Below are 25,046 nucleotides of genomic sequence, written 5' to 3'. Positions count from 1 at the left end.
CTTGAGAACGGTACTAAAAATATGATAGGAAGGATGAATATAGTACTGTGGTAGTATAAAAATTGCTATTATAATTCTCTCCTTTTATATCAAAACACTCTAATTTTGACGCAAGTAATGACATAGTATCACCATAGTTTGAATAAAACTATGATCAAACATATAACAGCTGACTTAAAAAAAATACAGCAGCTGATTGAATGGTTTATGTTCAGGATGATGTAGTATTAGAAATTTGCAACTGTCAAACAAGTTGCCTCCTGTAAGTCTACTTAATTCACCTATCCAAATGAAATTAAATTCTTCCAGTGTAACTATAGTATATGGAGATTCAAGAATATGGGGATGTTTTATGATGAAATTAAGTCTGATCTTTTTTTTAAATGTGTTTTAATTTTTTTAATTGAAAAAGCAATTAGCTATAAGAAGATGGAACATTTTTAAAAAATCGACTGAAAGATTATTTGTCACTCTTCTTTTAATTTTACTAAAATTTACATAAGATTAATTAAGATACTGCAAAGTACCACAGAGGTAACAGGTCTTAATGAATGTAGTAGTTTTGCTATCATATTTTCTCCAAACAGTTCACTAGCCCATCTCGGAAGACAAGATGATGTCAATTGCAAAATAAACTATGTACTAAACAAAATGTAATTATGCAATTCACTTTAACAGATTTCAAAATCAGTTACTAAGAAAGGGAATCTTCCTTGATAAGAACCTGAAAGATTAGTTTTTAGAGCCTGAGAAACAGTACAACTGTCAGACACCCGGCATCCTTATTTTCAATCACTCAGTTACCTTACAGAGCTTCTGATACCGAGGAGAAGAAACTGCCATCCTTTGTAAACGATGCAACAAAACCACAACTTTCTGCAGAGACGTTCTCACCACAGCCATCATTTTAAGTTTACCACACTTCTGGAGACACCTCAGAATTTGCATTATAAATGAAGAGCAACGATCATTTCCTCCCGGTCACTGGACAATGATTTGTCAGTTCTCTGAGCATGCTCGTTTCCAGAAAGCATTTGAAAGATACAGGGGGTTAGGTTCTAGGAAAAAGGAGGCTGGTATTCCTTCAATTTCTCAATTTAAAAAACACAGACAAACGCCACAGAGAAAGCCCCCCAGCAGATGCTCACAGCCAGCACTTGCTCAGCCCGGCATGGCCAGAAATGAAGGAAGCTGTCGAGCAGCCAAGCGCTGCCGGCTGCGGGAGAGGAGTGCGCTCAGTAGCCAAAGAAGATATTAAGTGAAACATTAAAGCTGCAGATAGAAAGCAGACATCCCCTGGGAACAGGGATTCAACATATTACCACCACCACCACGGTGCATGCCTTGCAGCTGGTTTCTATTAAGAGAGTGGAGCATTCACCCTCTCTAAAGAGGGATACATTCACTATGGAAGAAATGCAGCTCTAGCTGTGCTCTGTGAATTAGTGAACAGGAGACCCTGTTATAAATCTTGAGAAGAGCAGAAGGGTACACCTGACTCTAATAACAACAGCCCATACATTAAGTGCTAAAAAATCACCCGCCAGACAGGTCTCAGCCCAAGATCACCTAAAACAAAACAACAACAACAATAAAGCAAAACAAAAAATACTTGTAGGGGTTATGTGACTAAGATGCCCTAAAAGCAGAGGGATCCAGTGGATTCGCATCTGCCTGCCTAGAAGGAAAGCCATTAAAAATGGAATAGGTTAGGATTTATCTAATTAAACAGCTAAGTTAATAAAAAATTAAAAGTCTGTAATTGACTACTGAACATTCCAAATTGCCACATTTCCCCTTAGACAGCATCTTCATGATCTCATTTTATTTGCCATAAAGCTGTTTTAATTTTATGAATAGGAAATATGAGGCCATAATTATATCATATAAAAACCCGGTACAGAATTTTGTGGTTTTATGTGTATATATACACACTTGAGACATATTCTCTACTGCAGCCTGAATATCATTACAAACATCAACTGGGGTAAAGTACTATCAGGAGATGCGCAAAATAACCCTGGATGATTAAATGACTGGGCCAAAGAGCACAGCCAGATATAGAACCCAGATGTTGCTCATTATCAGTGTCCTGCTCAAACTGGTAACTGGGCTAATGCTGCAATTTCACCTCTGTCTAATGTTGTCATGATTCTTTAAAAGAAATGCAGTATTTTCAAGTATTTGTTTTTCCTCCTTTACTTCATTTGTCTTTCTTAGTCCTTCATGTTAGAATGATTTAAAGTCCTATATTGTGTCTTACAGAACGGTGTTTATCAAGCAGCGTTTTGCCGACTTTATTGGGTCTTATAGAACCGTGTTTATCATGCAGTGTTCTGTGGACGCCTGCCTGTATCTTTTTTCCCTGTAGGTCCATACTGAGAATCTACACTGCCTCCCTCTGGTGAGGCTAACAATGTCACCATATCTGTGTAAAGCCAAAAGTGGAGAACATAGTCAAAGGATAGAATACAAAATGTTAAGGTATTTGGCAAATAGATAGAAATAGATTAGTGATTGTTCAGGGGAGAGGGAATTGGCCGGGAGGAATGGGAAATTGATAGTAAAGGGAAGGGGTTTCTTTTTGAGGAAATGAAAATGTTCTAACTTGATTGTGGTGATGATTGTACAACCGTGAACAGACTAGCAACAAATGAATTGTAAAATTTAAATGAATGAACCATATAGTATGTGAATTATATGCCAAGAAAGTTGTTATTAAATAAGTATGAAGCTATAATTCTTGTCCTAGAACCAGCAGATGAAGTCCCCATGAGATAGGCATTCACCCCTCAAACACAGTGCTAAGCATGGAGCTGGGCACAGGAGAAAATCTAAAAAAATCTATAATCAAAGTCTGCACATACGAAACAAGAGGATGAAAATGAGGCTAAAAGCAAACATAGGAGATAAAAGTGTAATAATCATAAAATATAAATTGTTAGAGAGCAAAACCAGCCACCCACGACAACACCACTCCAGAAAGCAGGAACTCAGGATTTTACCCAGGAAAGAATCAGAGCATCTCAGTTAATTGGTAATGCCAAACGTACAGCTAAAATTTTTAAATATAATTAAAAGAATAACAATCTTTTAGAATATGAACATGCACATTAAGAATAAATGCATTTGAACTAATAAACTAGTTGGAAGTCAATAATGGGCTTTCACACAGAAGCAAAAAATAAAGTTTCTGCATCTTTGGCCAAATACTCTTATCTGAATACAGATTCACAGTGACAACTGCATATTAGGCATCTCCTCCTGGATGTTACTCCAATGCTTCATTTCAACAAAGCCAAAATGGATGAAATTTGCCATCCCCACACATTTCCCACTAACTTGCAACCCTGCCCTGACATTTTCTTCTATGTTCCCAGTCTTAGGCTCTAACACCACTTGGCAATCTGCCTTTCCCCTTCCTCAGTCTAGGTATACTATTGAGTCATTAGATCTACTACCCCTGCCATTGTCTCCTTTCTGGTCATTAACACCTGTAGCCTGGAGGGCTACATGAGTATCCTAACAGGCCTCTCTTCTGTCACTCTTGTCTAGTTCAAATCCATTCCTCATACCATCAGCTAAATTCCTATAAAGCAAAAATCCGATTGCATCACTCGTGTTACTATCCTTTATGACTTCTCTTCATTGCCACTGGGTTAAAATATAAATACTTGCATGGCATTTAAGACCCTCTATGAGCTGGACTGCTCAGTTCTCAAGGAGCTTGTCTCTCCTGCAGGTCTCCAAAGAATCGGCTTTTCTCTTGCCAAAAGGCCTCTGCTGGGGAATAAAACCTAACAGCCTTGCAGCAGGACGGATGAAACATAGATACATAAATCCAAATCATCATCCATCCTTAACAGAATGGCATGTATCATAGCATACTCCCAAAAGTTAATCATCTTCCATGTGCTTTAGAACTATCCTTATCAAAATTCACCCAAGATTCACCTTAAACCGAACATAGAATAAACTGCTTTATCTTCATGAAATACTCCGAAGGCCTTGGATCTGGTTGTCACAAGACATGAAGCAAGTATAAACAGTGAATGTGTCAGCTAAGCAGTTCTACATACACATCCTGTGCATGCAGCACAGATACACAGAGCTCCTTATTCCATCTTCCTTAGTGCACAGAGACTGTGCACCACCACGGCCACCACCACCATCGCCGCCACCATGCCACCAGAATTTCTCTGCTATGATTGGCCATGCTTTTTACAGTCATTTTCTCAAACAAACATCTCTCCATTTCCAAACAAGTTTCTATTTTAAATGTCTGTTCACTCATACAAAAGGAGAATCATTAATATACAACACCATAAAAAATTAAAATTATACTGCCTCAGAAAAACTCAGTAAAAGGTAATGAATCTCTAACAATCATCTATCTATATGGTGCTGAAAATAAAACCATAGAATATTTTTTAAACAGAATGGAAAGAACACCTTAAGAGCATTTAATAATGAAGCAAGGGAGGAAAAAATCATGCAAATTACTGTAATATGAAACATTTTAAACATAAATGTACATATTTATCTTTAAACAAAGGAATTTTAGTAGACTCTTAGTAAATGTCCTCTTTATTACTTTCTACCAGCCAAAAGAGACTATTTTTAGCAACACTAAAGTAATAACATGTTATAATATATTTTATAAAGCATTATAATGTATTTTAATATTTTTATCAGCAACCTTTCTTTCTTGATGCTGTTTGCCATAAGTAATCCTGTGCTTAGTTATTTTTATTTTGAAAGATTTTAAACATTTCTATTTACATTTGTCTTCCACTGTTTGAATATTCATTAACTATTGAGAAGAGTCTTAGCCATGGTAAATATATCCTAACACAAAACATGTCAGAAGACATTAAACTCTAGAATAGGCCTGTGTTTTGCTGATGGTCATTACCAGGGTTCATTTAAAGCCTCCTTTACTCATTGTGTATAAACTGTTACCTACTCAAGCCTAGACAGCTATTGAAATTAAAACCATTGCATCAATTAACTGAACATTTATAGGGCAGGCTTTTTCTTGTTTAAATCATTAAAAAAAAAAAAAATCTAGCATCTACCCACACTTAGAGTCCTCTATGACCTCCTAAAATATAGATGATGACTGAATATTTTATCAATTAACATTTATAGTGAACTCATGAGGCTCGAAAGAGTGAGACAAAGGAACAGATTTAATTTTGATACTTGCCTGGTCACACTCATTACCAAGTCACAAATGTATTGTGCAAGGCATAAGAAACAAGCAGCAATGCATTTAAACAGAAATTTTCATCAAATGAATCTTAAGAACTCAATAGCAAAACATCATGAGTTTTCATGCACAGGGACAATTTATAAATAAGCTCATTCCAAAAAGATCTGTTTTTCAAATTGTGTAACTTTTCAGTGAAAATAATTTCAAACTTAAAGAAAAATTGTAAGAATCAGAGTAGTTCAAAGAAAGCCTCTGTATCCTTCATCCAGATCCACACATTTGTTGACATTCTACAAAACAGTCTTTTTGATGTTTTAAGAGAAAAGAGTTCCTAAGAACGGATTTTAAAAAGGTATCAATGCTGAGTTTCATAACGGTGAGTCAAGGTACAAAGACAGCAGTCAATATTTACTTAGGATTTGCACACAGGGCACTGCGTAGGCAACAATATGGATAATATAATCTCTGCCCTTGAAGAACCATGTGATCAACTGGGATAGGAGGAGGAGACATGCATCAAAAGACAATGGAGGTCGCGCGCGGTAGCTCAGGCCTGTAATCCCAGCACTTTGGGAGACCAAGGCAGGTGGATCACTTAAAGTCAGGAGTTTGAGACCAGCATGGCCAATGTGGTGAAACTCCATCTCTACTAAAAATACAAAACCTAGCCGGGCATGGTGGAGCACACCTGTAATCCCAGCTACTCAGGTGGCTGAGGGATGAGAATCGCTTGAGCCCAGGAGGCAGAGGTAGTAGCAAGCTAAGATCGCACCACTACACTCCAGCCTGGGCGAAACAACAACAACAACAAAAGACAAAAGACAATGGAACACGTGTTCACAAGTATGTCAGAAATAATCATTGTCAAACTGATGTGAGAATGGCATGGTATAAAGTAATCAGATGTAATACTATGGTTGACAAGGAGACTTCCCCATTGAAACAGGTTTTTGTTTTGTTTTTTTGGGGAGTGGACAGAGTCTCGTTCTGCCACCCAGGTTGAAGTGCAGTGGCGCAATCTTGGCTCACTGCAACCTCCACCTCCTCAAGTATTCGCCTCAAGTATTACCTCAAGTAATTCGCATGCCTCAGCCTCCCAAGTAGCTGGGACTACAGGTGCAAGCCACCACACCTAGCTAATTTTTGTATTTTTAGTAGAGACGGGGTTTTGCCACATTGGCCAGGCTGGTCTCGAACTCCTGACCTCAGGTGACCTATCCACCTTGGCCTCCCAAAGTGCTGGGATTACAGGAGTGAGGCACCGCACTCTGCCTGTATCAGATTTTGAACTGGAAGTTCAAGAGCACTGAAGCAGAACTACTTGAGGGCAGAAAAAGATTCAGACATATTTCATAAGATTCCTCATAATGTTAGTAAATGAAAAGTTTTATATTAGCACATTTTGTGTAGAAGAAATATTTGAACGTCAGACTACATATACAATCACAGTTATCAAGCTAATGACATAAAAGTAATACCATCAAGCCTAATATTCTTAGTTATAAACTAAGCCATAGAGCTTTTGCAGCTTTTTATTAAGTATGTACAATAAATGGAGAAAGAAACAACTTCACATTAAGGGAAAATGCCCCTATAATTTAGGATTCAATAAAGCTAACTGTAATAGGGCTTAAAATGACAAAAAGCAGAATAGCTGTGAGCCTCTAACTCTAAATAAACACTTATTACTTCCATAAAACAAGGTGGGCTTTTTCCCTCTAATATTAAGTAAAAAGATCTGATAGAGCTTATTTCCAGAAACCAATTATTCACAGGAGAGCACAGATTTCGTCAGAGAATAAAGTGACAACCTCACCTTTTCAGGGTAATACATTTGCCTGCAGAGGGATCAAAAGTGCACAGGACAGACACAAGTACTGGTGTGGTTTCCCATGCACTTACCTGCATCTGCTGTTTGAGTTCCCTGGCCAAGATACTATCCTGAAGAGCATTCTCCCGATGAGAGGCATCTGCAAGCACATTCACTGTGGTCTCTGCTTCTTGGATCCACTTTAGGAAGTTTTCCAGATCTCCGCGAGAGGCCTGCACCGTCCTCCACTCAGCCTCCAAGGCATTCTGTCTGTCAGCAATACTGAAAGTAACGATATGACAGCACGGCTCCATTACTTACAGTAGTGACATCCCATATCACACATCCCTAAATAAAAAACTAACAGGCAGCCCCCAAAGGACCTTTTATTCAAGTCACCATAGGTATTTGGGAGATTTATTTGTATGTGTGTCTTGAATAATCCTTAGTAGAGGGGTCATGTGAATTCTGAGAAGAGTGAAAGGGGGAGAGCCATAAATATATTAAAATCACATCCATATCATAAAATAATTATAACTACATTTTACAGCTCATAATTTTAAGTTAAATTATTCCCCCATATGTTGTAGGTCAATACAAAAAGCAACTGTATTCATCCAGTCACTGAATCCTACCACTCCTTTAAGTATTAAATATTCATACAGTCAGTGACTGTCAATGCAATTGCCTTTTGTGTTGACTTACATAAAGACAATATCAACAAATATTCATACAGTCAGTGGCTAAATGAATTCTAGGAAGAAATGAAATCTGAAGAAATATTTAAGACAAAATAAAAATAATTGAAACAGCTGACTTTATATATTTTAAACAATTCATATCAATACAAGTTGGTTTCTTATTTAGTAATATTTAGAATGCATTGGACAAATGAGCTTCTATAAACCCTTCATTAAATCTACCTCAAAATTAGAACACAGAGCTATCTTGGAGTTATATGAGCTAAGAGATACACACACCTGTAAATTCAACATTTAAAACGTTATATTCTTCAGAGCTCTACAATAAGAAAATAACTCAATTTTTAAAATTAGTATTAATCATTTCACTCCTAGGTATTTAATTCCAAGAGAACTGGAACATATTTCCACAGAAAAACTTGTACACAAATGTCTACAGCAGCATTATCTATAATGGCCAACTAGTAGAATTAACCTAAATTCAGAGAGAAATTAATAAACAAAATACACTATATCTATACATAGAATATTATTCACCCATAAAAAGGAATGAAGTACTGACACATGCTACCATATGGATGAACCTTCAAAACGCTATGTTAAGTGAAAGAAGCCAGACACAAAGGGCCACATATGGTGAAATTCCATTTACATAAAATTTCCAAAATAGGTAAATTCATAGAGAGAAAGTAAATTAGGTGTTGCCTAGGATGGCACAGTGGAGGACAATGGAGGCTGACTACTAATGGTATGGAGTTTCTTTGGAGGATGATAAATTTTCTGAAATTAAGAGTAGTGGTTGTTGCCCAACATGGTGAATATACTAAAAATCACTGATGAAGTATGTGATACAGCAGTGCCCCCTTATCTGTAGGGGATACATTTCAAGATCCCCAGTGAACGTCTGAAATCACACATAGTACCAAACCTTATATAGACCATGTTTTTTCCCATACATCATACCTATTTTTGCATTATAAATTCGGCACAGTAAAACACTGATGATAATAACTAATAATAAAATAGAACAATCATAACAATACACTGTGTAAAACTTCTGTCAATGTGATCTCCCTCTTTCTCAAGATTTGTTTTTGTATACACCACAGGTAACTGAAACCACAGCAAGCAAAACCACAGATAAGAGGGAACTACTGTATACAAATTGTATCACAGTAAAAATCAGCATATCTAATGGACTTTATTTACATATTTTTTTCTCTCTGTCCATCTACTCATCCATCCATCCATCTGTCCTTCTATCTGTATATATACATACAGGGAGAAATGTCTGGAATATTAACTTAATATTCAAACAATTATTTTTGGGTGCTGGAATTTAAGTTGGTTTTCTTTCCTATTTGTACTTTTTGGCATTTTTTAAATTTTATAATGATGCAGTATCTTTTTAAACATACCATTTTAAAAAATGGACAAAAGATTTAAACCTATACATGACCATACAAGATGTTTTGATGACAAATAAGCAAATGAAAATATGCTCAGCACATTAATCATTAGAGAAATGTAAATTCAAATCACAATGAGACATTGTTTCACATTAAAACGGCTTTAAGAAAATGACTATACCAAGGATTGGCAGGAATGTGGAGTAACTGCAACTCTCATACATCGCAGGTAAAAGTACAGCCATTTTGAAAAACAGCTGGCAGTTTGTTATAAAATTAACCACACATTAGTGATACAACTCAGCAATCTTACCCCTAGGTATTTATCCAAAGAAACAAAAACACATGTCTAGATGGGGCACAGTGGCTCATGCCTGTAGTCCCAGCACTTTGGGAGGCCAAGGCAGGCAGATTACTTGAGGTCAGGAGTTCAAGACCAGCCTGGACCACATAGTGAAATCTCTTCTCCACTAAAAATACACAAATTAGGTGGGTGTGGTGGGGCATGCCTGTAATCCCAGCTACTCAGGAGGCTGAGGCAATAAGAATTGCTTGAACTCAGGAGGCAGAGATTGCAGTGAGCCAAGATTGTGCCACTGCACTCCAGTCTGGGCGACAGAGTAAGACTGTCTCACAGACAAACAAACAAACAAACAAAAAACCCACCATATGTCTATATAAAATCTGTATGCCAGCAAATATAGCAGCGTTATTGGTAATGGCCCAAAACTGAAAACAACCCAAATGCCAACTGGTATTATATACAGATAGACAAAGTTTGGTACAGGGATACAATGGAATACTATTCCACAGTAAAAATAAGCAAACTACTGATACATGCAACAATACGCATGGAATCTCACATGCATTCTGCTAAGTCAAAGAAGTCAGACATAAAAGATTACATACTAACATTCTGTTTATATGACATTCTTGAATGTCATCAACTTCATCCTAGCGCTTACTTCTTAACCTGCAGAATCAATTCAAATTGCCTCACCTGGAATTTAATTTCCTCCATAATTGATCCCAGTTTACTTCTCCAACTTTATCCCCTAGTTTTCTTCAATACTCTGTTTAGGTAATAGTGGTGTGCTCCTTTTTCTCTAGAATATTCTTACTACTGTGTCCACACGAAAATGTTATATCCATATAAAAATGTCCTGCTGACCCTCTCCATTTATCGTAATCCTACCACAATCCTACCACTCCTTTAAAGGTTAAGGACTACCTCTTCCAGAACATTCCATCCCAGTTAGGTTTCCTTGTCATGAGTTCATAAAAGGTCAATAATCCTCTTCGAACAACAATTATTCACACGGATCCTGGAAAAAGGCCTTGAATGATGATCTTGTTTCATTCTTAAATTGTATTTTAACTACATTACAGTTTTCGTATTTTTCCACCCATTCTATAAACTCTCTTTCAGCAGAACTTTTTATACCTTCATATTCCTGAATCCTAGTTATACAAGTATTTACAGAATGATAATCTTTCTATAATATTATTTTATTTTATTTTATTTTTGACACAGAATCTTGCTCTGTCACCCAGGCTGGAGTGCAGTGGTGCGATCTCAGCTCACTGCAACCTCTACCTCCCCAGTTCAAGTAATTCTGCTGCCTCAGCCTCCCAGGTAGCTGGGATTATTGGTGCCTGCCACCACACCTGGCTAATTTTTGTATTTTTTTAATAGAGACAGGATTTCACCATGCTGCCCAGCCTGGTCTCAAACTGTTGACCTCAGGCGATTGGTCCGCCTTGGCCTCCCAAACTTCTGGAACTAAAGGCATGCACCACCATGCCCAACAGATTTTTGTATTTTTTTTTTTTAATAGAGATAGGGTTTCACCACGTTGGCCAGGCTGGTCTTGAACTCCTGACCTCAAGTGATGTGTCTGCCTCAGCCTTCCAAAGTACCGGCATTACAGGCTGAGCCACCATGCCCAGCCATGCTATGTCTTTAAAATTAGCTCCTACACTTAAACAAATTTACAAGAAAAAAATCAAACTACCACATCAAAAAGTGGTTGAAGGATATGAACAGACATTTCTCAAAAGAAAACATTTATGTGACCAACAAACATATGAAAAAAAGCTCATCATCGCTGGTCATTAGAGAAATGCAAATCAAAACCACAATGAGATACCATCTCACACCAGGTAGAATGTGATCATTAAAAAGTCACGAAATAACAGATGCTGGAGAGGATGTGGAGAAATAGGAACGCTTTTACACTGTCGGTGGGAGTGTAAATTAGTTCAACCATTGTGGAAGACAGTGTGGTGATTCCTCAAGGATCTAGAACCAGAAATACCATTTGACCCAGTGATCCCATTACTGGGTATATACCCAAAATATTATAAATCATTCTACTATAAAGACACATGCACATGTATGTTTACTGTAGCACTATTTACAACCCAAATGCCCATCAATGACAGACCGGATAAAGAAAATGTGACCCATATACACCATGGAATACTATGCAGCCATAAAAAAGAATGAGTTCATGTCCTTTGCAGGGGCATGGATGAAGCTGGAAACCATCATTCTCAGCAAAATAACACAGGAACAGAAAACTAAACACTGCATGTTCTCACTCCTAAGTGGGAGTTGAACAATGAGAAGGGGCTCTCCTGTTAATGGTGAGAGGAGATCACAGAAAAGACGGTGTGAATCCAAACTGGAGCAGGTATGGGCTGTCTTCAGCATTGCCACCACTCTGTATTCCTGTTTTAACATGACAAAACTTACAAAGGAACACTCAGACAAAATCAGGAAATCGCCCCAAAGAAGAAAACAAATAAACCAAAAAACAAAACAAAACAAAAAGACAAAAACAAACAAATAACACGAAACATCCATGAGATCCAAGAAGCAGAGATTGTAAAGTAGGAGCAAAGCAAATACCCAGCATGATGGCTGTGTAGCAGGCCTAGAAAGCATGTCTCCAGAAGAGACGTCACCAAGGAACAATATTAGAAGTGATAGCCTGCTTAATGCGATTGGCATTGTGGAAAATTGTACTGTCAGGTCACTGGAAAATGTGGGAGCATTAGCAATAGGTGCAAAGAAAATTAGGCATATAAAAATAAGGCAATTATTAATTTCAGGTAAAACAAACACATAGGAAACAAAATTATAGTAAACCTCAGTTTTCAGTTGGTAATAATGTTTAGACAGAGAAAATAACGTCAACACTTTATATTTATTTATCTAAAATTCCATGATGAAGCTGGGAAAAGAACAGTGGCATCCCTAAGCAACTTCCTATGTATTTACCAAAATAGGACGTCAGCAGACAATGTCTAATACTGAAGAACTGAAAGATGATGGCATACTCATCTTATTTAGAATATGGAAATGCAAAAGGTAAAGAGAATAGTTGCCTCTAGGAAGGGCACTGCGGTGAGTCGAGGGAAAAGAACTATATTCTGTTATAAACCTTTCAGTGCTTAGTGGTTGTTGTTGGGGTTTTTTTGTTTTTTTGTTTTTTTGTTTTTTGTTTTGTAATCATAGGTGAATACTTTTTTAATTTTTAAAATTTAGAAGTTACTCACTAGAATTTCAGTGGTTGTTGGGGCTGATGTTTTATCGTTCCCCAAACCCTGTCTATATTTTCTATTTTTAAAACATCAACAGAAAAAACATTAAGAATAGCCAAATGAAGGCTGTACTAAAAAAGGCACTAGAAAACAAAGATTAGAGGAGTGCACATGTGCAATCAATCCACTACGAACAGGTGATTCTCCTTTAAGAACATTCAATATATAACAATTTAGTCATTAAAAAAAATTTACTAAGGTCAAACACCTTCATTTCCCATAATCAGAATTCTGTTTTATTATTTAAAAATATTCATATGCACATAATAGGTTATATGGCAACAGCTAATGTAAAAAGACATCATTACAGAATAATTATATTAAACCCTGAGAATGTCCAAACTAGGGAAGAGGATGTAAATGTCTAAGAACCCTAAGGGTAAAGGCAAAGGATTCTCTTTATATAAGAGTAAGAGATACTTAGATACCTAGCAAGTATAAAGAACCAGGTTAGGAGGGGAGGTGGGCAGCCTAAGGTCATGCTTCAAAGGAAAAGTGAGCTAAGAAGACCATGAGCACTTGGCCTCAGACGGTATTCCACTGGGTTGAGTAATTCCAGCAGCACACTTTGGTCACCAGTGGAACATTCTCAATCCAGAAGCTAGAGCACCTATTGACAAATTATCTACTGATCATCAGTGGGAAAAGAGATACTACTTTAAAAATATTCACTTTGTAGGATACTTTCCTTTCAGAAAAACAAATTTTAGTTGTTCTGGAAAAGATGTCTACTTTGTTGGTTAAAAAATATGGATTTTGGATTAAGGTAGACAAAGCTCCATTGCTCACTAGCCACAAGCGCGTGGGCAAGGATTGTCTTCATCATCCCTAAACTCTGCCTGATACACAGGTTTTCCATGATCTGACTCTGGCTCACCTCCCCAGCAGGCATCTCCCCACTTCACACTTCATGTGTTATTTATCTACAAAAATGAACCAATTATTAGTACTCTGAGAGGTCACTGCCTCTGTCACATCCAGAACTCTACATTTTACTTTTTTTACCTTAAATATCCTCCTGCTCCTCTCCTCCAGCCTCCACTAATTTTCCCCGTCCCACCTGGTTAACTTCTACTGACCCTCCAGACCTGGATGCAAACACTTTCCAAAACCATGGTACCTTCCCCAAGGCATCCCATAGTTTCCCCTACCATAGCTGTTGGTGTTTCATCGCTGCTATCATAAATAACCACAAACTTTGTGGTATAAAGCAATACAAGTTTATTGTCTTACAGTTTTGTAGGCTAGTGATCAACATGGGTCTCCATTAGACTAAAATCAAGTTATCAGCAGGGCTGCATTTATTTTTGGAGGGTCTAGGGATGAATCCGGTTTCTCTTCTTTTCCAACTTCTAGAGGTTGCCACATTCCTTGACTCGTAGCCACTTCCTCCACCTTCAAATCCAGCAACAGCAGGTGAAGTCCTCACATCACATCTCTCTGAACCACTCTTCTGCTGCCTCCTCCACATTTTTTTTTTTTTTTGACACAGAGTTTCACTCTGTCGCCCAGGCTAGAATGCAGTGGCGCAATCTCCGCCATTCTCCTGCCTCAGCCTCCTGATTAGCTGGGACTACAGGCACCCGCCACCAGGCCCGGCTAATTTGTGTGTGTGTGTGTGTGTGTGTGTGTTTTTAGTAGAGACGGGGTTTCACTGTGTTAGCCAGGATGGTCTCGATCTCCTGACCTCGTGATCTGCCCACCTAGGCCTCCCAAAGTGCTGGGATTACAGGCGTGAGCCACCAGGTCCAGCCCGCCTCCTCCACTTTCAAGGACTCCTGGGATGAAATGGGGCTCACCCAGAAAATTCAGAATAATCTCTTTGGGGGCCACTTTTCTGACTTCCTCATTGTATCTCTGATCATGACGGTAAGCAAATATCTTCTTGCCTGTTTAAAGCTGTTGTTCGTCAATGCATCCGGCATATGTAGGACCAGGACCTACCTACAGTAGCAACTCAACAAGTATTTATTGAATAAACTTATACAGCCATAGGAATAACATCTCCATATTGCGGCAATATTTTCAGGAGAAAATGAGGTATACACACATAAATGTATCAAGATATAGTGAATACTCAATAAATATTTTCCCTAACCTCATGTATGAATTTGGCGAAATACTACGAAATTATTTTTGCTTATTGAATGCAAATGTGAAATTTAATGATAAGTGTCCTGGAATTTTTTTAATGCCTACATAGTTGGTATCAAATTTTTATCATAAACTTAATCAACTAATAAACTTAATGACCATACTAAAAGTCAAGCCCTACTTACAGCAGTTCAAATTGACTTCATATTATTATGATGAATATACATGTTTAAATTTAAAATCATAGTTTATACATGTTATTTTATATTCTGATTTTTGAAATTAATATAATTTATAAAAATTTCTAATAGACTATAGCTCAGTTGTTTCCTCCACCTCCAGTTTATTTTTTCTTACTTTTAAAAATTAGATCCTAGGCTAGAGTACAGTATACTCAATATTACAAGATTTTTAATCTATTTTCAAGGAATTTCACATGATTTATTATAATATCATAAGTCAATAAAATCACTGAAATTAGAGTCTCAGTAACATGTATTCATACTTTATTACACAGGCTAATCTACTACCTTTAATGCCATTTGTACACTGCTCTCAGAAGACAATGACCTAATTCTATCACCTCCACCATTTACTAGCTGTATGGCTTGGGATAAATCATTTCAAATCTCCAATTTATCTTTTTCATCCTTAAAATAAGGGGCTTGTACTGGATCAGCAAATGACCCATTTCAAAATCTCCAGAGATCCTTTTAAAACTACATAATCCATTACAGGAATTACAAAACCTACTAGAAATGTTCCTCCACTCTCACCTCCATCCCTAGTTTCAAATTCAGCTTCATTAAGAATAGCTGCATGTAAATGAAACGTGACTGACAGGAATAGATGAGTAGTGTGCCGATCGCAAAAAAGGTTGGGAAGCATTAACACAGAAGAGTTCTAAGATCACATCCAGCACTGAACTTGCATTCGTTTATGATTCTCGATGTAGATTTCATATTTGGCAGTTCTGACTGTTACGTCTCAAGAAAGATCAGAACACAGCTAGAGGACGTATTGAGAAAAGTAACGAGATAATACAAGGGAAGGAATACTGTTAAAGGAAAAGAAATGGTTTTAAGCTTAGGAATTTGTGGCTAGAAGATAAAGGTAAAGAAAAATTTTTAAAACTTTTGTTAAATATACAAATCACAAAGTAAAAAAACCTAAAGATACAACACTTTAAGTTTAGAAGGGTAACATTAGCAGAAATATTTTTTTTTACTTCAAACAGAAGAAGTAACAGACTATAAAAGTCTTTACTGCAAGAAATGATACCAACTAAAAATATAATTAGCTTCCCATAAAAGATTTAAGGATATCCATGGGTGACAGATTTATAATAGTTTACATTAAAGGGAAGTAGGATATTTTTTAAAATGTAAACTCTTAGCTTTTTAAAGATATTTTTGTAATAAAAGCAGCTATGATACCCTATAGCCTACAGTCATTTTGTAACATAATAAAACATGATATACCTGCCTTTTTAAAATGTTATTTTAAAGATGTTAAATAATACTTGATATTTTAAGCTACAAGATATATTATTTAATCAATTATGCATTTACTTATAATTGGTCAAAAGAGTATTTGAACGTGAGTAGGTATGTCTCTCTTTTTAAGGAGTTTAATGAAAAGATCATCTTAGGAAAACCATCAATGTGTGTTGCCAAATTTTGGTGTGCTCAAAAGGTGACCTTTACATTAGTATAAGATTTAAATACATTTATCTCTTTTAGAATGAAAAACAGTAGCATCAGTAGTTTGAGTGGCAGGTAGAAAACTTAATATGAAACAATTCTTTAAACTTTTCAATGAGCACCTTCACAAGGGAATTTTGTTCTTTCAAATAATTCTCACCTGGGAAATTAACATTAAAGCATGCTATGGGAAAAATGCAGTTGAAATGAAGAATCAGGCACTGCACGTATTTCCAAAGATCTATGGTCTTTTAGTGACCAATCCTGGTTACGTAGAGGATAGATCGTCATCATATTTGAAAATTCGCTGCATGGGACTCAAGGAGACCCCGTCTTAAGCTGCTAACCCCCATTAGCAGCCCCACCACAATGCCCTGCAGCTACCCCATGATCCCTGCCCACAGCCCTGCGAATCCAAAGGAGCATCTCTCCTGGGGCTGTGATTGTCAGGAAATAAATAGTCAAGACCACAGAGTCATTTCCTTGAGAGGAATTCCCTCACCACATCCTATTTCCTCTTTAGCTAAGTCACTACCAGATATTTGGTCTTTATTAGTCAACGAGTATTGAACCGTAACTCCAATACCTTCCCCAGTCTGTGCCAATACACTCCCCCAACCCTTCTTCCACCAGCTCTAGAGCTCTTCTTCTACGATCAGCAGACTCTACTGTATCTTCCATCTCCTCGAACCAATCCCTTTTTGTCTTCACTGAAACCAGTTTCCTTAGGGCCATTATTTCTCCTGCAAACTTCTTGTTTTTTCCAGAGTCTGGTTCTGTCACCAAGGCTGGAGTGCAGTGGTGTGATCACAGGTCACAGCAACCTCCACCTACCACCTAAGCCTCCCTAGTAGCTGGGACTACAGGCATGTGTCACCACGCCCAGCTAATTTTTGTATTTTTTGTAGAGATGAGGTTTTGCCATATTGCCCAGGCTAGTCTGGAACTCCTGGACTCAAGTGATCCACCTGCCTTGGACTCCCAAAGTGCTGGATTACAGACATCAGCCACTGCATGGGGTCCCCTGCAAAATTTTCATGAAGTTTTTTCCTTTTTCTCTCAGATCCTTTATGCCTCAGTCTGAGGAGTTGGCATAAGGGTCGTCCCTGCTCCCCACTGCTACCTCCAGGTTATTGTTTACCCATCTTCCAGGCAAAATCCTGCTGTGGAAAGTAAAACACATGTATCCCCTATGTTCCTATACTGAGTTTCAGGTTCAGGGGCACTGTATATATTTATAAAGGTTGACCACTGCCTCAATGAGGAAGTGAAGTTTGAAATCCAATTCAAGATCTGTTTGCCAAGCCACAGCTCCAGTGAGGGATGGCACCACCCAGAGAAAGGGACACATGAGACACCATTATGGACCAGAGGCAATCCTGTTCTCTCATTTCCAAAGATCTTACTCTTCCCTGCTCCATCTTTCTCCCACTTCCATCTGCATTCTTCTTCATTGCCTCATTGGGCAGATGAATCCTATAAAGAGCAGTTCAACAGGGCTACCTTTCCTTACATTTAATAATATAAACCACAAATAGGCACTCATTACTGCCCAGAAATACTATAAATTTACCCTAGGAAACTCTCCATCCCACTCACAAAGATCTGATCTTACACCCAATCCTCTCTCTTCCAACTTCTCTTAGTCCCACCTCCAACCTCACTGACAACGTGCTTGATGGATCATAAAGCTCAGTTCTTGCATGAAGAACCTTTCGTTTTCCACCACTAATGGTCTAGTTCACCTACATCTAAACTCATCTTCTCGTTGCCTTTTCTGGTCATAATGAAAGGTGCATTCCAGTTCTTACCAAACCCAGTTCTCTAAATCTCACTTTCTTATCTTCTCAAAGCCTTCTTGTCCTCCTTTCTTTGTCCCCTCTATGTTTGATCACCAGTCTCTCATCTAGTGGGTCATTCTCATAAGCACACAAACATGATTTACTATAATCCATTTTAACAGAAAAGTCAATCAACTCTCTTTACCCTACAGTCCCCACACTAAGTACTACCAAATCTCTCTGTCCCTCTTCACACAAACTTCTCTAAAGTTGTTTCCACAAACTGTTTCTACTTCTTCACCTTCATCTCACTATCTAGCTTCTGGCCATTTTACTTCCTCCAAATTGCTCTTTCCAAAATCACCAGGAATGTCCAAGCTGTCGAATTCCCAAAATCGTGTACTGTGTCATCTTATTTGATGATTCAGCCCAATTCAACCCAGTAGAACATTCTTTCTTAGACACATTCCCCTATCTCCATTTCCTCTAAGAGATATTCTCCTCCCTCTATTTCTGAACGTGACAAATCTGCAATTTTTTTTTCCACTTCATTGGAAATTTTTTCTGAGACCCTTTTGCTCTTTTCTCTTTTTTTGCTCAATCACCAAACCCTAGGCCTTACGGACTCAGTCAGGCATGCCCTTCTCATCTTCATCTTCACTCCCTCCCTGGTGATCTCATCCAGTCCCACATGTTCAACCTCCAATGTGAATGCTGAGAACTCTCAATTCATATCTGAGGTCTAGAACGTCTGAGTTCCAGATATATATACATAATTGCCTATTTAACTTATATACTTAGATATCTAACAGGCATCTCAAACTTACCATAACCCAACTTATAATTTTTGTTCTTCCAAAACTCCTGCATCCTTTCCCAATTCAGTGAATTGTACTACCGCTCATCCTTTTACAAAATTCCATCTTGGATTGTTTCCAAGCCCTTAAGGCATATATCTAATCCACCAAAATGTCTTTTCTACTTCCATAGCATATCGCAAATCTACCATTTCTTTACATCATTACTGGCATACAATAGCCACGGGGACCACCATGTCCCAGCTGGACCACAGCCATCACTTCCTTTCTGGTCTTCCCAATTATTCTACTATACCCACTAGCAACCTATTCTCCATATAAGATCCAGAGAGATTAAATTTTAATATATACACATCAGACAGTGTCACTCCCTTCCTTAACAATTCCAATAAGTTTCTATTGTACTTTTAATATCCAAACTCCTTCCCATGTGATATGATTAGGTTTTGTACACACACCCAAATCTCACCTTGAATTATAACCCCTATATCCCATGTGTCAAGGAAGAGACCAGGTGGACATAATTGGATCATGGGGATGGTTTCCCCCATGTTGTTCTAGTGATAATGAGTAAGTTTTCACAAGATCTAACAGTTTTATAAGGGGCTCTTCCCCCTTCACTCAGCAATTCTCTTCCTGCTGCCTTGTGAAGAAGGTGCCTTGCTTCCCCTTCACCTTCTGCCATGATTGTAAGTTTCCTGAGGTCTCCCCAGCCATGCCGAACTGTAAGTCAATTAAAACACTTTCCTTTATAAATTACCCAGTCTCAGGCAGTTCTTTATGACAGTATGAAAATGGACTAATATACCATGTCTTACAAAGTTCAGCATGATCCGGCCTCTGCCTTCCTCTCCTACCGCATCTCAAGCTCTTACCATCATATTCATTATATTGCAACCACATGCTATGCTCTTTCCTGCCTCATGACTTTTATATTTGCTGTTCACTCATTTTCTTCAGATAGTTCCTTCTTAGCCTTCAGAACCAGTTCAAATGCTACCAAGTTATGCTTTCTAAATTTGCCTCAGTTAAGCCCCTCTCTTACATAGCACCTCTTTAATTTCTCTCGCCTCCAAAACAATCTCCTATAATTATGTATTATGTTCTTATTTACCACTTATGTACATTGCATGGCTCCTCCTAAGCAATGTAAGCTTCCTGGGAGCAGGAACATGGTGTATTTATGGTTGAATCTTTAGGGCTGGTCACAGAGCTTGGCAAATAGGAAGCTAAATAAATACTTGTTTAACTAGTTGATTAATCAATGAATGGAAAAAGAAACAAATGAAAACAAAAACAAAGACTGTGGGCATTGTTTCTGTGGGCATTGGCTCTTTAGTTTGTTTGATATGGAGCTAAATGTGCTGAGAAAATATCTGCATGCTTGAGTTTGATATTTACAAAATGAAAACACTAACATTCATAGGCATTTATCACAAAGACATTGTTGGCGATTGTTTTTTAAAAAAGTAATAAAATGATACTTGAGATATTAAAACAACATAACAGAAGAGGAAAATATAGAAGACTATAATTTTTATACTTCTCTTTTTGGCCAGCTTTATTCCCAACTTGGAAGGGAAAACTAAAAATCAAATGCTAGCAGAGAAAACAAACAAGTTGAAAAATAAAGGTGATTTTCAGGGAAAGAAGTAAGCTTCCGAGAGGATAAATCAAGTTGACTGACCCAAATCTCCAAACCTCATAGTTTGGGACATGCTAGGAGGATAAGGCTACCTGTACTTTTCACCTAAGCCCATTCATTCGGGAACAACAGCTGCTACAGCATTCGTTTTAAGAGCTTGAAGGTTGAGCCTGGCTGTTATCAGGCCTTATGAAACAATCCCAATATGAGTATCTTCTATTGATGACTGTTAAAAAGAACTGACCAAATTGGACAAAGAATAATTGCTGAAAAAAGCTTCATTTTTATTAATCTATAGGGACAATAAACATCATTACTGAAAAAGTAATAACATATAATAGAAGCTTCCAAATATACAACAAAATTAATTGGAAAATCAATCAAAATTAAATTTTTGAAACTTAACCTGTTTTCAGAATAGTTACAAAATCAATCTTTAGTATACACAATTTTCAAATAACCTTTTGAAAACTATATACACTCCACATGTCTAGCTGGCCATTATTAACTAATAAACATTAATGAGAAAGACAATACCATTTCAAAAGAAGAAAATAAAGTTATCTTACTGGATAAATCTGTATTTGTGCCTCCCACATTAAATAATTGTGTCTTATGAACAGACACTTCTCAAAAGAGGACATTTATGTGACCAAGCATATGAAAAAAAGCTCAACACCACTGAGCATTACAGAAATGCAAATCAAAACCACAATGGGATACCATTTCATGCTAGTCAGAATGGTAATTATTAAAAATGGTAATTATCAAAAAGTCAAGAAACAACAGATATTCATGAAGCTGTGGAGAAATAGGAAGGCTTTTATGCTGTTGGTGAGAATGTTAATTAATTCAACTGTTGTGGAAGACAGTGTGGCATTCCTCAAAGACCTAACAATAGAACTACCATTCAACCCACCAATCCTATTACTGGGTATATACCCACAGGAATATAAATCATTCTATTATAAAGGCACATGTACGTGTGTGTTCACTGCAGCACTGTTCACAATAGCTAAGACATGGAATCAACCCAAATACCTATCAATGATGGACTGGATAAAGAAAATGTGGTACCTACATACCATGGAATATTATACAGCCATAAAAAGGAATGAGATCATGTCCTTTGCTGGGACATAGATGGAACTGGAAGCCATTATCCTCAGCAAACTAATGCAGGAACGGAAAACCAAACACCACATGTTCTCACTTATAAATGTGAGCTGAACAATCAGAACACATGGACCCAGGGAGGGGACAGGGGGAGGGAGCAGGAGAAGGGAGAGCATCAGGATATATAGCTAATGAATGCTGGACTTACTACCTAGGTAATAGGTTGATAGATGCAGCAAACCACCACAGCACACATTTACCTATGTCATAAACCTGCATGTCCTGCACATGTATCCTGGAACATAAAAAATAAAATAAAATAAAATAAATAAAATCATTTTTAAAAAATTGTGTCTTTTTAAATTCTGTACCTTTCCTTCCCAGGATGGTTGATTTTTGCTTTGGCAGAAAATGCTTAATTGCAAGGTAAATTCAGCAACTGTGATAATTCTGCAAACCAAGGAAACTACATTTTTTAAGAAATTTTATGTGTTAACAAAGTTTTAGAATATCTATACTGCACTCAGAAAAGCAGACAATCAAGTATTTTATCATTAATTAAAGTAGAAAGAGTTTGAAATGACTATGAACAAACAACTGACTCAACCTTCTGCTAATTTAACCACAGAAAGTACGGTGCATGTGGCTAAAAGCAGTGGATTTATCAGAAAGGCATATGAAAGAGCAGATGATGACAGTTTGGGCAACTTTTTCTTAAGTATAGACTACCTACTAAGAACTTTTACACATAACTTTTGATATCACAATAACCCTACATATTAGACATGTTCTCCACTTTAGAATCAAGGAAATGGAGATTCAGTGAGTTGAAATAACTTCCTACAAGTTAGCACAAAAGGCAAGTGCATAAGATGGGCTTTTAACCAAGGATTGCCCCATATTCCTTACATTCTGTGCTTTCTGTTCTACCTGTACCAACCTAGAAATACCTTAACATAGGCAAGGTAAAATGTGACTTCATGGGATAAGGACAAGGAGAAAAAGACAGAGTAATTAGTGATTTCTAAGAAATTGTTTATAGCACACAGCTATGCTGTCTCATTTCCTCTACAATACTTCAGTGTAGATAACTGTGTGTGCATATACATGGGTGTGCATATATATACACATACCTGTATATACATGCATGTGCAAACACATCTATACACACATAGTTATACATGTGTGAATACGTGTGTGTGTGTTATAGAATGTTATTTTGGCCCTGGAGTACCAAAATATATACAGCTAAAATAGCATTTCAGACCCAAATCAGGCATCAACACTGACTGTGCTATAAACACATTTCAACAATCACTATCTCAACAGGCACTAGAAAATTTGTTAATTAGCATTAAGAGATGGAAGGAAAAAAAAAGTTATAAGTAAAAAAAGTAGTGGTCAGGATATATAGATTAGTTAGAAACATTAGAGACAGGCCTATTGTACAAAGAATCCAAAAAATCAGGATTCAGTTGTGTTTCAGAATTAAGATTTTTTTGAACATTAGAATACTAATATTATGAAAGTAACTATATTAACTACTACTCCTGAACAGGGTCTGGGGAAGCAATCAAACACATTAATATTTCTGCAGCAAGGAACAAGGCCATTCACACTAATCAGAATAAATAAAGACTTTAATAAATACCTGCATGGCAATTCAAAGCTTTCTGTTATCAAAGCTGTTTTTAGATTTTGGCATTGTAGATAAGGGACTGTGGACTTAAAATTGTGAATAGCCAAATTATTTAGGCTAACTGCAATTTATACAAAACATTTCCTTTGAAAGATGATATTGAACTTCACACATTATGCTGCACAGTATTCCATGTGCAAGTATAACAACCCTTCACCCCTCCAGAATTTGGCTGACAATGATGTATATACAGAATAGGCTGGAAGATAAGAGGGCAGCCATGGTAAAAAGGCCTCTCAGCAGCCATTAGACAGGGTGTGATGGCCATGTACTGGAGTGCATTACATTATGCATAAAAAAGGTCCATATCTTTCATCTGATATGGCTTCTAAACTCAACACAGATAAGAATCAGTAAGCGGAATTATAGACAGAACTGAGAGGCGGGTACACAAAGCAGTCACCAAGAATGTCAGCAAAGGCTGACAGTCTGATTGAAAGAAGAAAAATGAAACTGTTTTTAGAGATGATAAGAGCCTGACTTGCCAGTCAAGCTTGAATTCCAATCCCAGCTCTGCCATTATAAGCTGTGTGGTCTTGAGTGATTCCTTAACTTCTCTGTACTTCAGTTTATTCATCAACACAGGACTGATGAAAATGCTACCTCTCTCCTGCGGTTGTTGTGAAGATTAAACGAAATGATGGGTGTGAAGAGCTTAGTACAGTGCCTGCCAATGAGATGATACTCAAAATTCATATGCACAAAACAAAGCCCCAAATCTCACAAAGTATAGCAGCCTGAATAAATTTACTGCCAATTCTTCAGAACTCAGAGCATGAAGAGTATTACCATTTAGCATAGAAAAATATCATCCTGACTGTGTTGCATGACTTTGAACATGTCATTTAACTTCTCTGAGTCTAACAACATTAGATTAGACCATGTATTCTCAGCAGAGGTAATAAATGGTTATTTCTTTTCAGGGGGAGGGTGAAAAAAATGTACTCTTTTTATATATAAAGCACAACCATACAGTACACAGTATATCATGGTATTAAAATTTCATGGGGGAGATGAGTCTACAAAGGCTCCTTAGGGAAGCAATAATGTAAGGAAAGGTTGAGAAATACTGGTTCGGAAGCACTCTAAGGTCACTTATATCCATCAAAGTTCTTTAATTCTATCTTTGCAACAATAATACCAAGAATTAAAAAAAAAAAAGTTAAATATACATTCACAAGCTTTAAGGAGGCAAAGAAAGATTTATATATTCTACAAAGATGTCCATCTAAAATAGTTAAAAATTTAAATATCACTGTATTTAAAAGAGAAAACTCTCTTTACATATAGAAGCCCTAGTTGTCATTCGTGAAGGGATCCTATGAGCCAGTTTTGCTCTGTTTTCCCTGCTTTATAGATAACAATATATCTAAATCATGTCTAAATATTAATATAATTACTTATTTCCCCCACCACCAAATGCAAAGAAAAACAATAAGACAACCA

General features: G+C 37.2%; 1 protein-coding gene across 9 annotated transcripts in view; it reads right to left on the bottom strand.

Moving 5' to 3' along the window:
• UTRN (utrophin) overlaps positions 1-25,046 on the bottom strand; it is a 576,786-nt gene that overhangs the window by 282,246 nt on the left and 269,494 nt on the right. For all 9 annotated transcript variants that reach the window (XM_015137213.3, XM_077999492.1, XM_015137214.3 and 6 more), the window contains one exon: positions 7,118-7,307. In XM_015137213.3, the coding sequence (XP_014992699.3) occupies positions 7,118-7,307 (190 nt within the window). The remainder of the gene's footprint in view (positions 1-7,117; positions 7,308-25,046) is intronic.

The sequence above is a fragment of the Macaca mulatta genome, chromosome 4 (genome assembly GCF_049350105.2).
Source record: "Macaca mulatta isolate MMU2019108-1 chromosome 4, T2T-MMU8v2.0, whole genome shotgun sequence".
Taxonomy (NCBI): domain Eukaryota; kingdom Metazoa; phylum Chordata; class Mammalia; order Primates; family Cercopithecidae; genus Macaca; species Macaca mulatta.
This window is presented reverse-complemented; position numbering and strand designations above follow the sequence as displayed.